General features: G+C 38.2%; 1 protein-coding gene across 1 annotated transcript in view; it reads left to right on the plus strand.

The window, feature by feature from the left end:
* The window catches only part of LOC135779494 (uncharacterized), a 45607-nt gene that overhangs the window by 2733 nt on the left and 20821 nt on the right, over nt 1–22053 (plus strand). The window contains exons 5-27 of the mRNA XM_065290212.1: nt 1163–1369; nt 1468–1734; nt 1816–2031; nt 3609–3815; nt 3904–4170; nt 4256–4471; nt 7229–7435; nt 7526–7792; nt 7878–8093; nt 9527–9682; nt 9757–10023; nt 11565–11780; nt 11947–12099; nt 12177–12443; nt 13034–13249; nt 13392–13544; nt 13870–14136; nt 16035–16250; nt 16371–16544; nt 16620–16823; nt 19643–19810; nt 19890–20105; nt 21789–22018. Coding sequence (XP_065146284.1) covers nt 1163–1369; nt 1468–1734; nt 1816–2031; nt 3609–3815; nt 3904–4170; nt 4256–4471; nt 7229–7435; nt 7526–7792; nt 7878–8093; nt 9527–9682; nt 9757–10023; nt 11565–11780; nt 11947–12099; nt 12177–12443; nt 13034–13249; nt 13392–13544; nt 13870–14136; nt 16035–16250; nt 16371–16544; nt 16620–16823; nt 19643–19810; nt 19890–20105; nt 21789–22018 — 4973 coding nt within the window. The remainder of the gene's footprint in view (nt 1–1162; nt 1370–1467; nt 1735–1815; nt 2032–3608; nt 3816–3903; nt 4171–4255; nt 4472–7228; nt 7436–7525; nt 7793–7877; nt 8094–9526; nt 9683–9756; nt 10024–11564; nt 11781–11946; nt 12100–12176; nt 12444–13033; nt 13250–13391; nt 13545–13869; nt 14137–16034; nt 16251–16370; nt 16545–16619; nt 16824–19642; nt 19811–19889; nt 20106–21788; nt 22019–22053) is intronic.

Here is a 22053-nt window from a genome sequence, read left to right on the forward strand (position 1 = left end):
ATGAATAATAACACTGCATTTATTGTATTAATTAAATGTAATTATTATTTTTTTAAAGCTTCAGCAGTGATTTTCTCTTTGTCTTGGGTTCTTTGATTAACATTAATGACACAGACTTAAGTAGGTCAATTGAGCTTACTGTCTCTTTAAGACCAAATATGCACAGACTGCATCTCTCCGTTTGTGCACTACCGAGTCCCCTTAAACGAGCGCACAGACACAGACAGAGGGCGAATTACAGACGGCGCAGCATTACAGTCGTCCCACATAAAAACGTTACGTTGTTTTTCATTGCTCTATTAGCCAAATGTATTTTAATACACTACAGTATGAGAGAGAGTAGCGCAACTCTCTGAAATTTAAACATCAAGAGTTCTGATCTTTGAAGGATGATGTCTGACTCGAGCTGGACCGGACGCATTCAACCGCACGCGTGCGTTTGTGCGTAAAGTAAACTGATCACTTTAGCGCCGTTTTGCAGTTAAACTGTTTAAAATCACTTGAATGTTAACATTTGCAAACCTTTATAATACTTACAAATTATAAACTTTCCCTATTTAAATTTGCGTATTAATCCGCGAATCACATGCGAGCCGAACCGTGGGTCGTGATCCGTACGGATCACGGATCAACTGCGATCCGTTGCACCACTATTGTTACTGGTATGGTATGGTATGGTGCTCAAAAAAGAAATAATACTGCATTTATAATTACTGACTAATTTCCTCCGATAATAAATGTGATATTGCCTTGCTTGTCGGTGAACTACAGCTCTGTTTAGTAAATGCCGCTCCATCTGCAAGCAGGTGTTGGAGATTTACTAATCACGAAACCGGCTTTAAAGACCAGATGCGCATGATAACTGCATGTGATTTATCGTGCAGTTCTACTTAGTTGCCTCTTCATATTAAATTAGCAATGAATTTCAACATCAGCAATGGTGCATCTTAGTTTTAAAGGTTGATTCCTATTTTCTGAACCCCATTTAAGTTTTATCAAGGTTCCTCGGCCAAATAAATCTGAGTTAGAACCACCTTTAGAATTCAGTATTTTAATACTGTACTTTTAAGCTGCTGTCCCTTTAAGATCTCTATGTAAATTACTCTTGATTGGCTAACCTTATCACATGTGAAGTAACACTTGTTTCACCTCATGCACACAGCTCAGACTAATGGTAGAAATCTAAATTTGGTGGCGAAGAACAAAGTTGTCTCGACTTTTGCTACTCCACCTCCATTCTGTAGAAGTCCTTCCATAATATGTCCAGGAACATCACTGTGCATTTCTCAGAGTCGCCAATGTGATGGGAAGTTAGATTGCCCGGATGGTTCTGATGAAGTTTTGTGCATAGATACTTGTGCCAAAATGGGTAATCTGCCACTTAATCTTTACTGCAATTTACCTTGAATGACCTTGTTTGTCCCATTAAAAAATAAACAAAGATGTGACCCATGAAACCTTTGCCAGGTGATTTCCTGTGTAAGGACAGGAGGAAGTGTGTGGAAAGGAATTTGGTGTGTGACGGCCGATCTCACTGTCTTGACGGATCTGATGAGATTGCTTGTCACATCGTGGCTAGTCAAACGTCAACCACAGGGTCAGTAAAGTGTCGTGTGGGATCTAAACCCTGTAGAAATGGGAAAGAGTGTGTCCTGTACAGTCATTTGTGTGATGGGGAGATGGACTGTGACGATGGATCTGATGAAGCAGACTGTGAATATCAGTGTAAACCAGGTAAAACATGAAAAAATATATACCCAACTGCTTTATTTAACCCAAAAAGTGTGCAATTGATGTTTGATTTGATTTCCCTAGATCAGTTTCAGTGTGCTCATGGGAGGATGTGTATTGATAAAAAGCAGGTGTGTGACGGCACACCTCAGTGTCAGGATCGCTCTGATGAAATGGACTGTTTCACTCACTCGCATGACTGCAAACACAGGTGTGATGATAAAACTCGCTGCATCCCAGAGAGCTTCCTCTGTGATGGAGAGAAGGATTGTGTGGATGCCACTGATGAAGCTAACTGCAGTAAGTAGATTCAGCAGATCTTTATTGTGCAGTCAATGTGTTTTAAGGTTCAGTCCCATTTGAAAATTAGTTAATTGCTTTAGTGCTAAGGTCACCGAATGGAATTCCAAATGACCGATTTCAAAAATATTTCCCAAATTTGAAATTCTTATTTTGATCTACCATTGGTCAGGAAAAGAGACTTTTTCATCACAAACTCTCATTAATGGTTACGCCAATGGTATTAGGTTGTTCAGGCATGGTATGGTGCTCAAACCAGAAATATTTTGATTGCAACACAGCATGGAAGAATTAACCTACAACCGGCTTACTTAGTTGCATCTTCATATTAAATTGTAGGGCCCTATAAAACCCGTTTTATATTTTCCCAAATTCCGTTTTATTTTTTCCCAAATTCCGTTTTATATTTTCTCAAATTCCGTTTCGTCCATTTTAAATTTTGGCAATTATTTTTTACCCTTTACTGTTATTTTAGTCATCATAAGAGTGTGCCTTTAATGTTAATGATTAAAATGAACACACAATACAATAGGAAATTTTCACATTCCCTGTTTGAAGCATGCGCACACACACATCGACATTTTACTCAGTTCAATGCATTGTTTAGTGTTGTTGCACAAGGCTACGCATTTCAAAGCAGTGGTGCCTTCAGAAGTGCCTTAAACACATCGGTCCAGCGGAACGCGAGCCATATTTTAAACACAATCGCTTGAAATGCATATAACTTCACAAACAAACACAGGATTATTACTTACTGATCTGACTTCAGACAGCATGAACACGCACCTCTCTTCACGTGCGAGCGAAAGAGAGACCGAGAGCGGTCTAGATACAGATGATTATATTTTAAACCGAAGGAATTTTTGCCTCTGCTTGCTTGAAATGCATAAATCTGAACAAATACACGAGGATTTGTGTTCGGACTTCAGACAGATGTGATAGGTGCAGCGAGAGAGACGTGGATGAGAGTGTGCATGTATATTTGATCTCTCAGTCAAAGGAATATTGACAAAAATAACAGTTCTCCGGTCACTTAAGTCATGTTAGGAACTGCTCGCAACTGAGGGAGGAAAGTCGTGGAGACCGCTTCGCATGGTTTCAGTGTTTTGGAGGGGGTCTGAAATGACGAGAGGGTGTGTGTTGCCCAGATTTCCTTCCCCCGGTCTGCATTACCCACAGACCTACGTTGTTCTCCCACACAAAGACAGAATGTATTCAAAATATGCGAAATTCCGCGTTAACGCTAGATTCCGTGTTATTTAGCCAATTCCGAGATTCCGTTCACGATTCCGTGATCACTGAAATTATAGGGCCCTAAAATAGGCAAGAAATTTTTTTTTCAACATCAGCAATACATATTAGTTTGAAGGATTGATTACTGTTTGTTTCTGAACCACATTTAAGTTTAATCAAGATTCCTCTGACAAAAAATTGTTAGAACCACCTTTAGAGGTAAATATTTTACTACAGTACCTTTAAGCTGCAGTGTCTGTACGATGCCTATGAGAATGACACTTGAAATATTTGGATGAACGTTTTACATGTAAAGTAACACAAGTTTCACCTCATGCACACAGCCGAGACTAACAGTGGAACTCCAAATTTGGTGACAATGAACAAAGTTGCCACCACTGTTGCTTCTACACCTCCATTTTGTAGAAGGCCTTCCATAATATGTCCAGGAACATCGCTGTGCATTTCTCAAACTCGCATGTGTGATGGGAAGTTAGATTGTCCGGATGGTTCTGATGAAGTTTCATGCATGGATACTTGTGCTAGAATGGGTAAACTGTTACATAATCTTTACTGCTATATACCCTGAATGACCTTTTTTCCCCTCAAAGAATAAACAAGATGTGACAACTTTGCTAGGTGATTTCCTGTGTAAGGACAGGAGGAAGTGTGTGGAGAAGAATTTGGTGTGTGATGGCCAATCTCACTGTTTTGACGGATCTGACGAGAGCGCTTGTCACATCCTGGCTAGTAAAACATCAACCACAGCATCATTAAAGTGTCGTGTGGGATCTAGACCCTGTAACGATGGAAAAGAGTGTTTCCTGTACAGTCATTTGTGTGATGGAGAGATGGACTGTAAGGATGGATCTGATGAACAAAACTGTGACCACCAGTGCCAACCAGGTTGGACTAATTCAGGTTTTCTAATCCAACATCTTGGCCATGGGCCTCAAATACTGATTCTAAGATGTTTGTTCTGCCACCACAGGGCAGTTCAAGTGCAATTCTGATGGAAAGTGCATTGAAAAGAACCTGGTGTGTGATGGGACACCTCATTGCCCGGATGAGTCTGATGAAGAAACATGTCAAAAACCCTCTAAGAGCTGCAGCTTGCTGTGTGACAGGGACACTCACTGTATTCCCGAAGTCTTCATTTGCAATGGGATTAAGGATTGTCACGATGGCACTGATGAAGCCAACTGTGGTGAGCAGATTCACATAGAGTGTTTAGAATGGTGTTATGAAATATCGGAGTATAAGATTCATGTTAGTAGTCTCTGCTTTGGATTGTAATTTAAGAAAGCAAACCATGGACGCTCTGACTCAAATGGCAAGTTCTTATGAAAATGATAATTTATTTTTTAATGACACTGATTTAACTATGACTAGGGGCAGTTGTACCCTAGTGGTTCGAGAGTTGGGCTTGTGGCCTGACGAAAAAACTTTTGTGAAGTGACAGCGTTTCCACCAATTGATGATATGCGGCTAAAACATAGTTTTTCCTCTCACAATAAGTCATTCCAAACATCATGTCGATGGATGTTAGCTATTTTAAGGCATTATTTTAATCAAAGGAGACATAGGAGTGTTATGACACATTAATGCCAAGAAAAGCCCCTTGGGAGCAGCAACATATGAGGTGTTTCTCGAACGTAATGGTACATTATTTTAAATCAAAGGAGATGTTTGTGTTATGCAAATAATATTGGCAAAGAAAGCCTCTTATACTTGGAAGCAAACACGTATGCGGTGTTTCTGGGAGGTTTTAGTACATAGTCTCATCTTAAGTAATGATTTGTGATTTACATTTATCAATTGACTTAAAAATGCGAATAAACTCTTTCCATTGCAGTTTTGCAAAATGCATCTCCTCCGAAATGCTTGATAAACTACCTTTTACGAGTGTTAATACCGTATTTTCCGGACTATAAGTCAAACTTTTTTCATAGTTTGGTGGGTACTGGAACTTCTAGTCAGGTGCAACTTGTATGCTAAAATTATTTCATATGAACCAAGAGACCCCATTACTGTCTACAGTCATGAGAGTCGCTCTTTGCTGCTCTTGTATTTATGTAATTTGATGGATTTGTTGACGCGGAATGACTTCAGGATCTTTTTGACCTTGATTTGGCTTGTGTTAATTGAGCCTATTCAGCCTCCCAGGTATGTTCTGTATGCTCTTGTGTATCGTGTAAATAACTGTTTGTTATTTAACATGTATGGACACCTATTCAGCCTGCTGTTCTGTGCTATTGTTAAGTTGAATAACTTGCCTTTCCAGATTAAATGTCTGCTCTTCAGCTTGGGTTTTGTGAAATCATTTTCTAAATAAAGCAACGTATAGTCCAATGCGACTTATGTTTGTTCCTTTTCAAAATGCATTTTTGACTGATCCGACGTATACTCTGGAGTAGGGATGCTAAACAATTAATCGCGATTAATCGTTAGCAGAATAAAAGTTTTTGTTTACATCATATATGTGTGTGAACTGTGTATAATAAATTTGTATAAATAAATGTACACACATGCATGTATATGTTTTAGAAATGTTTACATGTGTATATACATTTGTATATTTATATATAATTTATATTATATATAAATATACATACTTAAAATATACAATTTTTTTTCTTCTTAAAATTATACATGAATGTGTTCATATTTATATATATATATATACATATTTATTATACACAGTTTACACACATATGTGATGTAAACAAAAACTTTTATTCTGCTAACGATTAATCGCGATTAATTGTTTAGCATCCCTACTCTGGAGAGACTTATAGTTTGGAAAATATGGTATTGGATTTAAAAAATAGACGTGTTTGGAAATTGAGTCAATTTGTGCAATTTGAAGGGTATTGGAAACGCAGCTTTTGTCACTTTTATCTACACAATGTAGAATTTTGTAGCAATGTGCTACAAAACTTTCAACCTCTGTAGCACCAGTTTTGTGTTAACATTTTGTTTAACGCATCACTCTGTATTAGGGCTGCACGATATTTCATTTAGCTGACGCCTTTATCCAAAGCAACTTACAATTGCTATATATGTCAGAGATGGCATGCCTCTGGAGCAACTATGGGTCTTGCTCAGGGACACAATGGTGTGCCACAGTGGATTAAAACCTGGGTCTCTCACACCAAAGGGGAGTGTCTTATCCACTGCGCTATCACCACTCATAGTCATAGTCATGCGCATCTCGTCAGGAAAGCTGGTTCCTTGCCCTGCTGTAATACAGCCTACCAGCATGTTATGTTTTGGTGCTGGTTTTCTGGTGACCTCCAGCAAGACCAGCATATGTTGTGTTTTGGTGCTGGTATGCTGTGATCATCAGCTAAACCAACAACAAACCAACTTGGGAACTATGCTTGTCTACTGTTTTTTTTCAGCAGGGTAATTGGTAGTAAATCGCCTGCCCTGCTTTCAGATGGTGCAGCATTTACTAAACAAAGTCGTAGTTTACTGATAAGCTGGGCCATATCGCATACATCGATAATGCGAAATTGCACACGATTGTCAGTGAACTACAGCTTTGTTTAGTAAATGCTGAGTCATCTGAAAGCAGGTGATGGCGATTTACTACTAATTAAGGAACCAGTTTTATTGACGAGATGCACTTGACAATCACATGCGATTTATTGTGAAGCCCTACTCCGTATGAACATCCTGTGGCTTGAACGGTGAAAATGTATAACATTACATGACTAGCACACAAACAAGCATGCAACATCTAAGGTTTTTGGTTTAGCCTTGAATGAGTGGATTCCTGAGCTCCCCCACCTTTTTATATATTTTTAGGTGGCTTTACAAACACATTAATCCGTTAGTAATCAATATTTGTCTTAATACAGAAGTGTCCACACACTAGATGTCTAAGCAATTGACCCTTGTAATATTTGGCTAACCTTATCAAATGTGAAGTAACACTTGTTTCACCTCATGCACACAGCTCAGACTAACAGTGGAAATCTAAATTTGGTGGCGATGAACAAAGTTCCCTCGACTGTTGCTTCTCCACCTCCATTTTGTAGAAGGCCTTCCATAATGTGTCCAGGAACATTGTTGTGCATTTCTCAGACTCGCCTGTGTGATGGGAAGTTAGATTGTCCGGATGGTTCTGATGAAGTTTCATGCATAGATACTTGTGCTAGAACAGGTAAACTGTCACTTAATCTTAACTGCAATACACCTTGAATGACCTTGTTTTTTCCCTCAAAGAATAAACAAGATGTGACCTCTTTGCTAGGTGATTTCCTGTGTAAGGACAGGAGGAAGTGTGTGGAGAGGAATTTTGTGTGTGATGGCCAATCTCACTGTTTTGATGGATCTGATGAGATTGCTTGTCACATTGTGGCTAGTAAAACTTCAACCACAGCATCTTTAAAGTGTCGTGTGGGATCTAGACCCTGTAACGATGGAAAAGAGTGTTTCCTGTACAATCATTTGTGTGATGGAGAGATGGACTGTAAGGATGGATCTGATGAACAAAACTGTGACCGCCAGTGCCAACCAGGTTGGACTAATTCAGATTTTCTAATCCAACATCTTGGTCATTGGCCTCAAATACTGACTCTTAGATGTTTGTTCTGCCACCACAGGGCAGTTTAAGTGCATTTCTGATGGGAGGTGTATTGAAAAGAACCTGGTGTGTGATGGGACACCTCATTGCCTGGATGAGTCTGATGAAGAAACATGTCAAAAACCCTCTAAGAGCTGCAGCTTGCTATGTGACAGGGACACTCACTGTATTCCTAAAGTCTTCATTTGCAATGGGATTAAGGATTGTCAGGATGGCACTGATGAAGCCAACTGTGGTGAGCAGATTCACATTCATGTAAAGTTTTTTTTAGAATGGTGTTATGAAATATTTCAGAAAGCCTGTAGACCATGTACACTCTGACTAAAAAATGGCAAGATCTTATGGAAATGTAAATTTTTTTTGCTGACACTGATGCATGCAATTATGACTGGGGGGATTGTAGCCTAGTAGTTAGAGAGTTGGGATTGTGACCTGAAGAAAAAACTTTTGTACCGTGATGGCGTTTCCACTAACTTATGATATGCGACTAACAGGTGTGTTTGTGCTCATAACTTTGACAAGTGCTTGCGGATCTCTGGGTGTGAGAGGAACGCAGTGTAAACATAATTTCTGTTAATTTTCTGCTTGCCTCCCCAGTCATTGGTGGACATCCCACTTACACAGTGAAATTGTGTAACCATTACCATAGCCAGCACACAAACAAGCATGCAACATATAAGGTTTGCATTCTGGCATGCTCATCAAAGGAGTGGATTCCTGAGCTCCACCACCTTTATATTATTATATTCATTTTTATTTTTTTATTTTTTTTGAGTGGTTTTACCAACACATTAATCCGTCCACACACTAGGTCCTAGAGGGCTACTGTCCTACAAAGTTTAGCTCCATCTTGCCCCAAACACACCTGCCAGGATGTTTCAGGTAGTAGACCTTAATTGGTTAGTTCGGATGTGTTTTATTAGGGTTGGAGCTAAACTCTGCAGGACACTGGAGATTTTATATAATGTGTCTTTCATTAAACATTCTGTTTCTCTGTGTTCATATAGGCTTATGAGTAGCACAGACCATTTACTGCTCTTCCCCTTGATTGTGCCAAGATGGGTCACATAGTTAACAAAAGGCCTCTGTCTGTGTGTCAAGTTAAAGCATTCAACTGTCTTGTCTTTACTATTTGACAAAAACTGCTTTCTCTGAATAAAAGTACATCTTACCCCTATGTTAGATGTAGATGTATTGTAGCTTCGAGGCAAAACTAAGTGACAGATGTGACCAACTGGCATTGGCATACTGTCATTCAGGGAAACAACTATATTAAGAAGAGAGATGCTAATTTGTGATGTCAGTGGAGATGCTATGAATTGGATGTCCATGTTTGGAGCTTTATGATGTTTATCTAGAGTTTAACCACTCAAAATCCACAGGGTCAAAAGTTGTATTCTGCAGTGCAAGTTTTGTAAGAACAGGGTGTCTGCGTTGCCCGTTTCCAGTGTAGATTGTTTTTTAATTATACTGGGTGTAATTAGTCTTGTCTTAGTTTTGCCAAACTTAAGTGTTTGCTGTTTTTAAAAACTTTACAATTTAATGCAGTTTTATTGTTTCTTATATACATATACACATACACATCAATTGACATCTATTGATTCAAATTAATTTCAGTATTTCTCTCTAATGTTCTGTTCCACTAAAGACGTTTGCTTTGGGTCACAGGTTTTTCCTGGACTGCTCAGGTAAGCTGTCAAAGTCCATCTTTTCTGTGTCCTGGAATGTCAGTATGCATTTCCCAAGCTCAGCTGTGTGATGGAAGAAGAGATTGTCCTGATGGATCAGATGAAGCTTCTTGTATAGATGCATGTGCTTCCCCAGGTAAATGATGCACATTTTCTTAGTTAATAATTTTAGGAATCTTGCCTATTCTCTAAGCTGTCTCATTCCTCCAGGTGACTTTCTGTGTAAGGACAGGAGGAAGTGTGTGAAGAGGAATTTGGTGTGTGATGGCCTCTCTCACTGTCTGGATAGTTCCGATGAGCTTGGTTGTCCCATAATGGCCACTACAACTTCAACTATTACATCATTAAAGTGTCGTGTGGGATCTAAACCCTGCAAAGATGAACGAGAGTGTATCCTGTACAGTCATGTGTGTGATGGAGAGATGGACTGTAGGGATGGATCTGATGAGGAACACTGTGAACTTGAGTGCAATCCAGGTGGGATTTTATTTGTCTGGTAACCTGTCAGAAGAATTAGCATTTCCGACATTTCTAGATATAGAGTTACAGCTACACTGCATTTATATTACATATAAAGCATCAAAATGATATAAGGGTAAAATCCCTACACTCTTAAAATGAATGTTATAATAACACATCTTGTGTCTACTTAAGGACAACAAGTGTGGTGAACCTTTTCACAATATTCACATTTTCTGAGATACTGAATTTGGGATTTTTCTTAGTTGTCAGTTATAATCATCAAATTAAAAAGAAATACACAATTGAAATATATATCAGTCTGTGTGCAATGAATGAATATAATGTACAAGTTTCACTTTTTCAATGGAATAAGTGAAATCAACTTTTTGATCATATTCGAATTATATCACCAGCACCTGTAATACCCATGCGGTGAGAAATTTGCTTGTAAATTAAAGACCATGAAAGAAAAGCCTGCTGATGAAACTCTAGTTGTACTGGTGTTTTGCCAATATCGTAATTGCAATTTAGAAATATCTAAATGCCACCCAAGTAGGAAAAAATATTTTAGGGAACAAAATTCCAAATGGAATTGGGATTTCTGATTATCTGTCTTATCCAATTAACTTTAAATATATTCATGTTACAAAATCTTAATAATTTAGGCCACTCTCTTTGTAAGCATTCATAATAACCTTTTTCTTAATATAATGCGTTTTCCAAACAAAGTTATACAACATTTAATCAATTCAATTTTATTTATATAGCGCTTCAAAGCAGCTTTACATTAATGGAAGCAGGGGGAAAACAGAAAAATCGTCAGACAACATAAGCAGCATAATACAGCGGTGGGGCTACTGTAAGTAGGAAAAGGATTGACCACCTTTAGACACTTTTGATTTTCTAGGGATAGTAAGTAGGCCAGAATTTTGCGACCACAGTTTATATGATGGATTGTATTTTGATAGTAATTCTCTAAGATACAAGGTGCTAAGCCATTTAAGGCTTTGTAGGTGATTGGTAGTATTTTAAATTGTATGCGATACTGGTAGCCAGTGTAAAGATGCCAGCTTTTGGCTTATGTGGTCATACTTCTTAGAATGAGTACGCACTCTTGCAGCGTCGTTTTGAACTAGCAGAAGCATGTTTACATGATTTGTAATGAGTTATAATAGTCTATTCTAGAGGTCATAAAAGCGTGGATAAGCTTCTCTGCATCTGATGCAGACAGCATATGGCGTATTTTGAGATATTTCTAAGATCTCAACCCAATTGAGCATCTTTGGGATGTGGTGGAACGGGAGCTTCGTGCCTTGGATGTGAATCCCACAAATCTCCATCAACTGCAAGGTGCTATCCTATCAATATGGGCCAACATTTCAAAAGAATGCTTTCAGCACTTTGTTGAATCAATGCCGCATAGAATTAAGGCAGTTCTGAAGGCGAAAGGGGGTCAAACACCGTATTAGTATGGTGTTCCTAATAATCCTTAAGGTGAGTGTATATGCTCAATATAAATGGATGTGTAAACCAATAACTTGTTTTTTTCCTTACAGGACAGTTTCAGTGTGTTCAGGGGAAGAAATGTATTGACTTCAGGCATGTGTGTGATGGAATTCCTCAATGTCTGGATCATTCTGATGAAGCTGGGTGCTGGAAACCCACCAAGAGCTGCAGCATGCGTTGCGACAGAAACACGCACTGTATCCCAGAGGTCTTTATTTGTAATGGGCTGAGAGACTGCTGGGATGGATCAGATGAGGCCGACTGTGGTAAGTCTGCTAGAGAAATATTTGAAAATGTCACTAGCCTAACCCATTAGAATCTCATGACAGTATTTTATAAGAATTGCAGGATCACTACAATAAATTAGTGTATTGCTTATTATATAAGCTTTATGGTTATTGTGTATTTATGATTAATTCTCAATGTTTGTAGCCATGCCTACTCCACCATCACCCTGCAAAACTCCTTATGTGGCTTGTCAAGGAACATCGCTATGCATCCTGCAGAGATATCTGTGTGATGGGAGAAAAGATTGTCCAGATGGCTCTGATGAGCGTCCATGCCTTCGCAACTGCCCATATCGCAGTAATATATGCCTTATTTAAATTGCAGTGTCGTAATGTTTAAATTGTCTTTGAATTTCATATCTTATTCCCTGCCAGGTGACTTCCTGTGTAAGGACAGGAGAAAGTGTGTGGAAAAAAAGTTGGTGTGTGATGGCCGATCTCATTGTCTTGATGGTTCTGATGAGATTGGTTGTCCCACCATAGCTACTACAACCTTAAGGACAGCATCCTTGAAATGTCGTGTAGGATCTAAACCCTGTAAAGATGGACTGGAATGTATTCTGTACTCCCATGTGTGTGATGGAGAGATGGACTGTAAGGATGGATCTGATGAAGCCAATTGTGATGTTGATTGTAAAGAAGGTAAGTTTGACATATGGTGTCCAAAGTAAGGTGTGTTTAAAAAGTAGAAATTTTGTGTTTAGTAACTGCTGCTCTATCAAATCAAAAAGTACAGTTTTGTTTTGGCATTATTTCGTGTTGTTAAAGGAATAGTCTACCCTTTTGCCATATGAAACTGTTATTACCTCAACTTAGACGAATTAATACATATCTTTTTTCAATGTGTGCACTGTACAACGCGTCATGAATGTGTTAGCATTTAGCCTAGACCCATTCATTCCTATGGTACCAAACAGGGAAGCCACCAAACACTTCCGTGTTTTCCCTATTTAAAGACTGTTACATGAGGAGTTATACCAGTAAGTATGGTGCCACAAAACAAAACTTTTTTTTGGTTCCATGTCTGCAAACTAAACATTTTTAAATCTCAAATCAAAACAAAGCCAAATAAAAAATGACCGAATTGCCAAATTGGTCACAATTCCAGACCCTAATAAACTGTCAACATTTGAGAGGTCAATGGTATATACAGTACAGAACACTGCCTTGAAGTAAACATATGTTGATTAAAAGCCTCAGCTTTAATTCTGATTTCATGTTTACACTTCCAGGGGAATTTCAGTGTGCTCATGGAAAAAAATGCATTGATGAAAAACTAGTCTGTGATGGCAAACCGCAATGTCAAGATTTTTCTGATGAGAAGGACTGCTTTGTACGAACTAAGAGCTGCAGCCATCGCTGTGATGACAAAACCCGCTGCATCCCAGAGAACTTCCTGTGTGATGGAGAGAGAGACTGTGTAGATGGTACAGATGAGTCTGATTGCGGTTGGTATCTCTGCTGCTGCTGAAGTAGTGATGTGGCATTTTGCGCAAAGAATATTATGGGGGGGGGCTTTGTTTGACCTCCATTCTTAAAGTATTCCATACGAAAGAGTAATTTATTGGTTTCTCACTATGCCTTGCCCAGGGTACCCTACAAAGGTAGTGGAGTGCAAGAGTCCTGCTGTTTTGTGTAGTGGTGGGTCGCTGTGCATTCCTCACACGAGGCTCTGTGATGGCAAACGAGACTGTCCTGATGGGATTGATGAAACGTTTTGCTTCGACCGATGTCCAAACCCAGGTACTTGCACTGTATCAACATCTAGCAAATTATTGCCGTTTTATAGCAAAAAGACTAATTTTATGGATTTTTTTTATTAATATTCTTGCGGTTTTTGAAACAATATGTTTGCTTGCATGAAATTTTTTTTTAAATAAGGTAAATGGAAGCAATTAAAAGTTTTAAAGTTAACCAATTACATTTCTCAAGTGCATTTTAGACAAGTAAAAGCATAATATTTTAACTTGGAATAAATAAACATGTTTTAAAGAGTAAAATGCAGAATATTATAAAATAACTTGAGTTGTCGTATTTAATAAATAGTTTTACTTTCTCTTGGCTGTAGGTGATTTCCTGTGTAAGGACAGGAGGAAGTGTGTGGAGAGGAATTTGGTGTGTGACAGCCATTCTAACTGTCTTGATGGTTCTGATGAGCTTGGTTGTCCCACCATGGCTACTACAACTTCAATTAGAGCGCCATTAAAGTGTCGTATGGGATCTAGACCCTGTAAAGATGAACAAGAGTGTGTCCTGTACATTCATGTGTGTGATGGAGAGAGAGACTGTAAGGATGGGTCTGATGAAGCGGACTGTGAATATCAATGTAAACCAGGTAAAACTAGTCATTAACACTTAGTTGCCATATTTGCAACATTATTAGGCAGCTATTAAAGTCATGAAAGAGAAGGTTCTGTCTGCAAAACTGATAGTTTTTTTTTTTTTGCCAAAGTAGTGTTAAACAACAAGCCTGACATTATCTGTACATTACCGATGCCATAAATTTTGTTTCTGGAGCTCAAATTGCAGCAAAACCCTTTATTCACTGTGTACATATAGGTTTGCAAGTACTTCACAACAACCTGTTGTGTAGACAGGGCTCAACAATAAGGACAGCCGGGCTGGGGCCAGCGTGAACAATGCTCGGGCAAGTTGACATAGCGGACTTGCCCAATTGGCAAATTTCTAAACTTCATTTCAATACTGCTAGAGAAAGTTGTTAGAATACAGCTGAGTTTTACACCCACAGAGTTTGAGGTGAATCAGTTGGTGTTTTAAGCTCTTCATAGTATAGAAACGGCAGACTTAAAGGTTTTTAATGAGCTTTTTAATGGTGACTGACTCGGGAGACTCTGCCATTCTGATGCTTTTAGGCCTGACATCTGCATTTGATACATTTTACCGTTAATATCTTACTTTCCTAACTGGAGCATGTCATTGGTATTAAAGGTAATGCTCTGGTGGTTTTGGTCTTATTTGTCAGACAGGACTTTTCTGACTATTTTTGAAATTGTATTTCCTCATCAGCACCCCTTCTATTAGGAGTCCCCAAAAGCTCAATTCTAGGCCCAATGTTGTTTTCTCTTTATATGCTCTCCATTCTCAGGAAATAGGAAATTTAGTTTCTTATGCAGATGACAGAAAAATTTATCTGCCATTGAAACAAAGATGCCAGTCCTTTAAAACCTTTGACATTAAAGATCGAATGGCTCTAATTTTTTACATTTTATTGAGTGCAAGACTGAAACTTTGGTCCAAACTGTAGCTGCCTGAAAAGGATTTTGGACACTTGTTTCACTATGGTAAATCCACTGTTAAAATCTGGGTGTCTTAATGCATACATATTTTAAATTGACAAACCGATAAATTCTGAAAGCCTTTTGTGTCATTTAAATGATTTTAAAAGGCTTGTACATCTTTATATTTTATCTTGTTCAGACTGTTGTAATGATCCTATGTTGGTGTTAACTAGGTCTATCTCCCACGTTTGCAATTAGTGCAAAATACTGCAGCTAAACTTTTAACAAAAACACACTAACTGGAATTACTCCCATACTGGCTTTCCTTTATTGGCTTCCAGTCTGTTTTAGGGTTGATTTTAAGGTTTTAATGCTTGCTTAAAAGCTGCCCTCTCTAGAATTATTTATTTGTGAGGATGGCCCCAACTTTAAGTACCATTAAAACCCTTTGTTTGCTATTAAAACTGACAAAATTAAATGCTAATAAATAAAATTGTGTTAAGGCAAAGTTCTGTTTGTCTTTTTAACGCAGAATATTATGTACAGTACCTTATGGTTGTTTTTTGTCTTTTACGTACAACACATAGGTCAACAAGTGGTGTTTAAATGTGTTCTAAATATAAATTAAACTTGAAACTCTTCAACAGCAGCAGCGTAAGCAGATATAGTTTCACCAAGACCAAATACAGCGACTTGTCACGTCCACTAACATGCAAAAATATGTACCAAGAGCTGTTATGGCTAAATGTTTTGCTTTGTACTCAAAATTTTACATTTGTAATCAAACAATTCATGTCAGGCTTTGTCTAAAAGTAATGGCTTTTTAAAGGTTTGCTTTCTGAGCTGTAAAGTTTACCATTTAACCAGGATAAACTCTTTGGAATGCTTTTCCCATATACTTCTGTTGTACGTGCATTTATTACGCAAGCAATGTTTTTTTCAACAGTCACAGATGCTTATTACGGCTAACAAAGTTCAACACGTTTCTCCATAGATCAGTTCCACTGTGCTCATGGGAGGATGTGTATTGACAAAAAACTAGTTTGTGATGGCACACCACAGTGTCAAGATCGCTCTGATGAAATGGATTGTTTCACTCCCTCACACGACTGCAAACACCGTTGTGATGATAAAACTCGCTGCATCCCAGAGAGCTTCCTCTGTGATGGAGAGAAGGATTGCGTGGACGGTACTGATGAGGACAACTGTGGTAAGATCACCCTGCAAACTAAATAGTAGCGACCCACATTATTCTATATCCTGGCTTCAACAATGCATTGCCAGGTGCCACTGATTTGCTTCTGAAATCTTAACCGACATCTCTTTTCAGCTCCTGTTAGTAGCCCTCCCACAGACACACCAACCCTGCCTGTCTGCAATCCTCCAACATTATTGTGTAACGGAACATCAAAATGCCTCCTGCAATTCCAGCTGTGTGATGGGAAGATGGACTGCCCTGATGGATCTGATGAGCATTCTTGCATTTATGCATGTCCAGACTCTGGTAATGGGTGGACAATGTATATTCTTTAAATGTTATAATTAAAACATCTAAATTATGATTATTTATCCCAATCAGGCCATTTTCTCTGCAAGGACAGACGGAAGTGTATTCAGAAAGGCCTTGTGTGTGACGGTTATCTACACTGCTCCGATGGCTCTGATGAGAATCAGTGTCCCAATTGTGCTTTGCATTGTGATGGTGGAAGGGTGTGTCTAATGAGGTGGCAATTCTGTGATGGGAAACCAGACTGCAGAGATGGTTCAGATGAGAAGAACTGCTGTAAGTTCTTCCATAGTATAAAGTTGGATTGTATTGGTGGAATAATTTTTTAATTTTTATTCATTTTGCAGACACATTTCTATATACATCATCTATATACACATTCTATATACTACAATCTTTAGAAATTGCACAAACATGTTGCTCCTTGAACACACCTGAGCTGTTACAATAATAATAATAAAATAAAAATGGACTAACACAAAAAAATACACATGTATGCTTTACATCTGTAAAGCATACATGTGTATTTTTTTGTGTTAGTCCATTTTTATTTTATTATTATTATTGTAACAGCTCAGGTGTGTTCAAGGAGCAACATGTTTGTGCAATTTCTAAAGATTTTAGTTCTGTTTTGAATAAGGGGTTGGAAATGAATGCTTTTCTTGTTTTTTGTTTTTTATCCTATTCATCGATTAATCGAACAAATAATCGACAGATTAATCGATAATCGATTATTAAAATAATCGTTAGTTGCAGCCCTAATAGAATTTACATTTGTTGCCTCATCTAGGCATAGCGCTGTCTGAGACTATACGTATGCCCAGTGTTGTGTGTAACGCGTTACAAAGTTACAAAGTAACACGTTACAGTAACGTAACTACTTTTTTGAAGAAAAAAGTAGTGTAACGCATTACTACTGAAAATTTGGTAACGTAACGTAGTTCATTTTCCAATTCAGCGCAACGTTACTTTTGGTTGGATTTGACAGCGACATATGCGCGCTTGCACAATAGTCACAAGGTCCACACACATGACAGAGGCTCGTATCAGTCTGCAAAGAAATCATGGCACGCAAGAAGCAGCTGAAGCTAACTTTTGAGGGATGGAGGCATCTTGATTTTAATCAATGTTTTATCAACCAATTGCCTGATTTTAATAAATAAGAAATAAATTAAAGAAAACGATTCAGCTTCATATTTGTTTAAATGAAAAATTTTTTTTAAACATAAATATAAAACTAAATCGTTTTCTTTTATTTCTTATTTATTAAATTCAAGCAATTGGTTGATAAAACATTGATTGAAATTAAGATACAATTAATACAAAACGAAATTCACTTTAGAGAAAGGTTTCTACGAAAACAAACTTAATAAAGTGGTCAAAATCATGTCTACCCACTCCGTTTGAAGTGAATTTCGTTTTGTATTAATTGTATCTTAGCATAGTATCTCGGAAGATCGTGCTTGTTAAATAGCTCTGTGGCTATACTGCACTGAAGTGGCAGTTTAAAATATAAACCCAGAATTCAGCGAACGTCAAGAACAAGAAAACGGAAACAACAATCAGACAGAGACGCGGAATTTACATAATGTTACACAGACCATGTTTAAATTTCAATGTTTCTGCACAGAAATACCAACTTGTTCACTTTGTTTGGTATTAATAAGCTGCGCATTGGAGTGCTGGCCAATTTTCTTCTATTTTCAACTTTTTTCTTCTATTTAAAAGCTGTAATTTCGTTATTTTACTAACCCAACTAATGACTCCTCCACTTTCCAAGATTGCACGTAGATATCTGTGTATATGTGCCATCACGCATCTTCAGCACCGCGGGGAGCAGCCAGCACTCCAATGTGCAGCTTATTAATACCAGACAAAGTTGGTATTTCTGTCCAGAAACATTGAAATTTATACATGGTCCGTGTAACGTAATTAAAATCTTGTCTTGGCCTTATTGTTTTTTTCTTGTTCTTGACGTTCGCTGAATTCTGGGTTTATATTTTAAACTGCCGCTCCGTGCAGTATAGCCACAAAGCTATTTAACAATGAGCACAATCTCCCGAGACACTACAACATGCTACTAATAATTCATTAATAAGAGCTGTTTTCTTGTACAATTAAATATTTTAAGTTAAATGTACAGTGTTAAAACATGTAAAAAAGACAAGATTTTAACAATGTCAAGATCAAATGCCTGAGTAACAGGGTATTGTGTGTTTGTGTGTTTGTGTGTGTGTGTGTTTCCAAAATATTTTCAAAATACAGGCAACATAAAAGTAACGTAAAAGTAACGAGTAACGTAAAAAGTTACTTTCCAAAGTCGGTAACTAAGTAAAGTAATGGATTACTTTTTTAAAAAGTAACGAGCAAACACTACTTTAAAGTAACTTCCCCAACACTGCGTATGCCTACCCTTGATTAGATGTAAGATTTAAAGTCTTGACTTCTTTCTATGGCAAAAATAGAAAATCAAATTTGACAAGACATTGGTAAGTCTAATGCACAGGATGTGCAAGAAGTGTGCTTTCATGCAGAGAGGAGGGAAAGCTCTCTATTGTCAGCTGGCTGCTATAAATGTAATTTTATAACCATGGTCACGCGAATGGTGTCTTAATGTCACTGTGGTTAAACGCATATGCGGGGACGCGGATCGTCTTCGCTGTGTGCAGCTGCATCTGGTTGTTGTTTCAGATGGTGCAAAAGGCGTAATGAAAAGTCACAATGTTGGGAGTAGCTAACCCCGATGTAGGGCTTACACTCAACTAGTGCTTTATGCATCAGATGTTTAGCCAGAAGTCCATAGAGGCTGAAACTAAATCTACTGCTTTATAGCTGCAATCTCATTAGCATTCTATTCAAAGCATACACATTCCAGTTGAGGACTAGATGTGTGGAAATCAGTGTTGTTTAAAGTAAAACCTAAAGCAATAGTCATTAGTTGAAGAGATGCCAGGTTTGAGATGCCAAGCCTTACCTTTTGTATTTTTTTTAGATGCTTGGAACATTTTTGGGTGCTTTAAACTTTCCCTTATCTGTTTGCCTTTTCAAATCTGTTAATTATTTTAGCTTTTCTTTTTGATTACCTCATGTTTCAGACGTTAATCATGTGGATGCAAGTTCTTCATCACCTTTGAAATGTTCCCTGGGTTCCAAACCATGTAGAGATGGAAAAGAATGTGTCCTGTATAGCCATGTGTGTGATGGAGAAAAAGATTGCAAAGATGGATCCGATGAGCGTGGCTGTGAGCGTAAATGTATAAAAGGTAGAGCATATAACTAAACATTTAATAGAGAATTAAACCGTACCAACTCTTATGTACTTAAACTGTTTCACCCTACCAGGCCAGTTCCAATGTGCTCATGGTAGGAAGTGTATAGATCTGAAGCTTGTTTGTGATGGGACTCCACAATGTCAGGACCGATCTGATGAAATAAACTGTGTGAAACTTTCGGAAGAGTGCAGCCATTCATGTGACAATCGCACCCGCTGCATCCCTGAAACCTTCCTGTGTGATGGAGAGAAGGACTGTGTGGATGGATCTGATGAAGCTAACTGTGGTAGGACATTTATATACATCCAGAGTTTCACCACTTAACAATTTGCCATTTTAATGTTTATAATAAGATGCAATAATTGTTAATGGTGTGTGGCATGCATGGCTCATGTTACTCCTGATCATTGTCAGCTGACTATACATTAGGCAGAACATTGTCCTCAATGTGAAAAGTTGAAGCTCAACATCATACAATTACTGGCCTTTCTTAGTGTCCCGCCCACTTGTATAATTGACAGCCTACATGCTGCTGCTACAGAAGCATGCTATAGTTTCAATATACATAAATGTGTTTTTAAGCTCATTGTGTTTTTACCACTAACTGTTTATCAACAATATAGACACCATTGTAATCAAATGGAACTTATAAACAATAGATATACAAGAATAACTGACTTAAAAAACTACTAAATTATATTAAACACTAAGGGGGAAATCAGCTCAACTTTATGGGATGAGCTATGACGCGGTTATGAGCTATGACCCAGCAATCAATCGGCAGGCGGAAACATTAGGCGACAACCATTTAGAAGGCCAAAACCTCTGCTTGAGAGATGCATCAGAGCGTCCACTACACCTTTTCTCGTCTCGTCGTTGGTAGGGCAGGGTCAAAGATTCAGAACTTGGGGTGATCTGTTACAGTCACTGTTGTGAGACTGTGAACTTGGAGCCGTAGCTGTAGCAGCTGGAAACATAGAAAAAAGAATGTCTGTGGAAAGGGTACTTTTTTATCCCTTTCAGATAAGGAGTTTGTATATTGGCGCTTTTCTCTTGCAGAACTGAGATTGGCTGCTGATGTCAAAAGAAGCCCATGCAGTGTGGTCCACTTTTTTCACTGTGAGAACATATTTAGCATAAGTTAAAAAAATTCTTAGAATTTCATCTCTGCTTTTTTTTACTTGCCAAACCACTTCCAAAATACATTTGGCATCGTCCTAAATGTAAAAAATATAAACATGAATGCAAAGTGTTACTATATTAAGCATGCCTTATTAATTAATGCATGCATTCATATGTTAAAAACTGTGATGTAAACAGTTGCATAACACGGATGTTATTAAGCATTTCCGTGTCTAAAGGAGTATGAAGTTAATAGGTGATGGTTTTGTGTCCATTTTGTGGCTAAAAGAATGTAAAGATTTGTCCTTTGGTAATCCAACATTGCTGCGTAGCCATGCTGTTTCTTAAGAAATTCATGGCTATCCTAGCTTAGGCCTTAGGATGAGAGTATGGGGCTTTGTTTGATAAGAATAATGTCCTACTCTTTCCTAGTATTAGGACCGAAGTAATCATTAAGAGTGTCTGGCAGTTGTCCTAGCAGCCTTATTTGATGGAACTGGGCATTACAAACATACTACAAAGTAATAAAATATATAACACACAGCAGTACAATAATATATCCCTGTCCAATGTTGGTCCCTGATAACGTAGTGCATCAGCTGTCTTTTTGTTGGTGACGTGAGGCAGTACTGAGGTCTGGCAGAGTGTTTGCTCTAATCTTTGGTGCCAACATGGATGCCAGTCCCTGTTGGAAAGATAGAGTATGAGAGTACAAGAAGAAAATTGAATCTGCTGGTTTATTTGTAATTGTCAAAAATCAGTATAGTAACTTAATCAGTTTTTAATAATTTTATATTGATGATTTTAACTTGTACATCCCTTGCTTGTTGTTTGTTGTTTTCCACAGTGGTTGATCACTGCCCAAGCAATAATTTCCTGTGCAGTAATGGTCAGTGTGTGGCAATGACCCTCCGCTGTGATGGATACCCTGACTGCCGTGATCACTCGGATGAGAAGGGCTGTCCTCAACCTCCACATTGTCCTGCGGAGCAGCGCTGTCCCCACACTCACGAGTGTCTGCTCAAAGAGTGGATCTGTGATGGAGATAAGGACTGCAGTGATGGGTTTGATGAGAATGTGAGGAACCATGTTTGATAATTAAATTTGGTCTA

Source organism: Paramisgurnus dabryanus, chromosome 10 (assembly GCF_030506205.2).
Source record: "Paramisgurnus dabryanus chromosome 10, PD_genome_1.1, whole genome shotgun sequence".
Taxonomy (NCBI): domain Eukaryota; kingdom Metazoa; phylum Chordata; class Actinopteri; order Cypriniformes; family Cobitidae; genus Paramisgurnus; species Paramisgurnus dabryanus.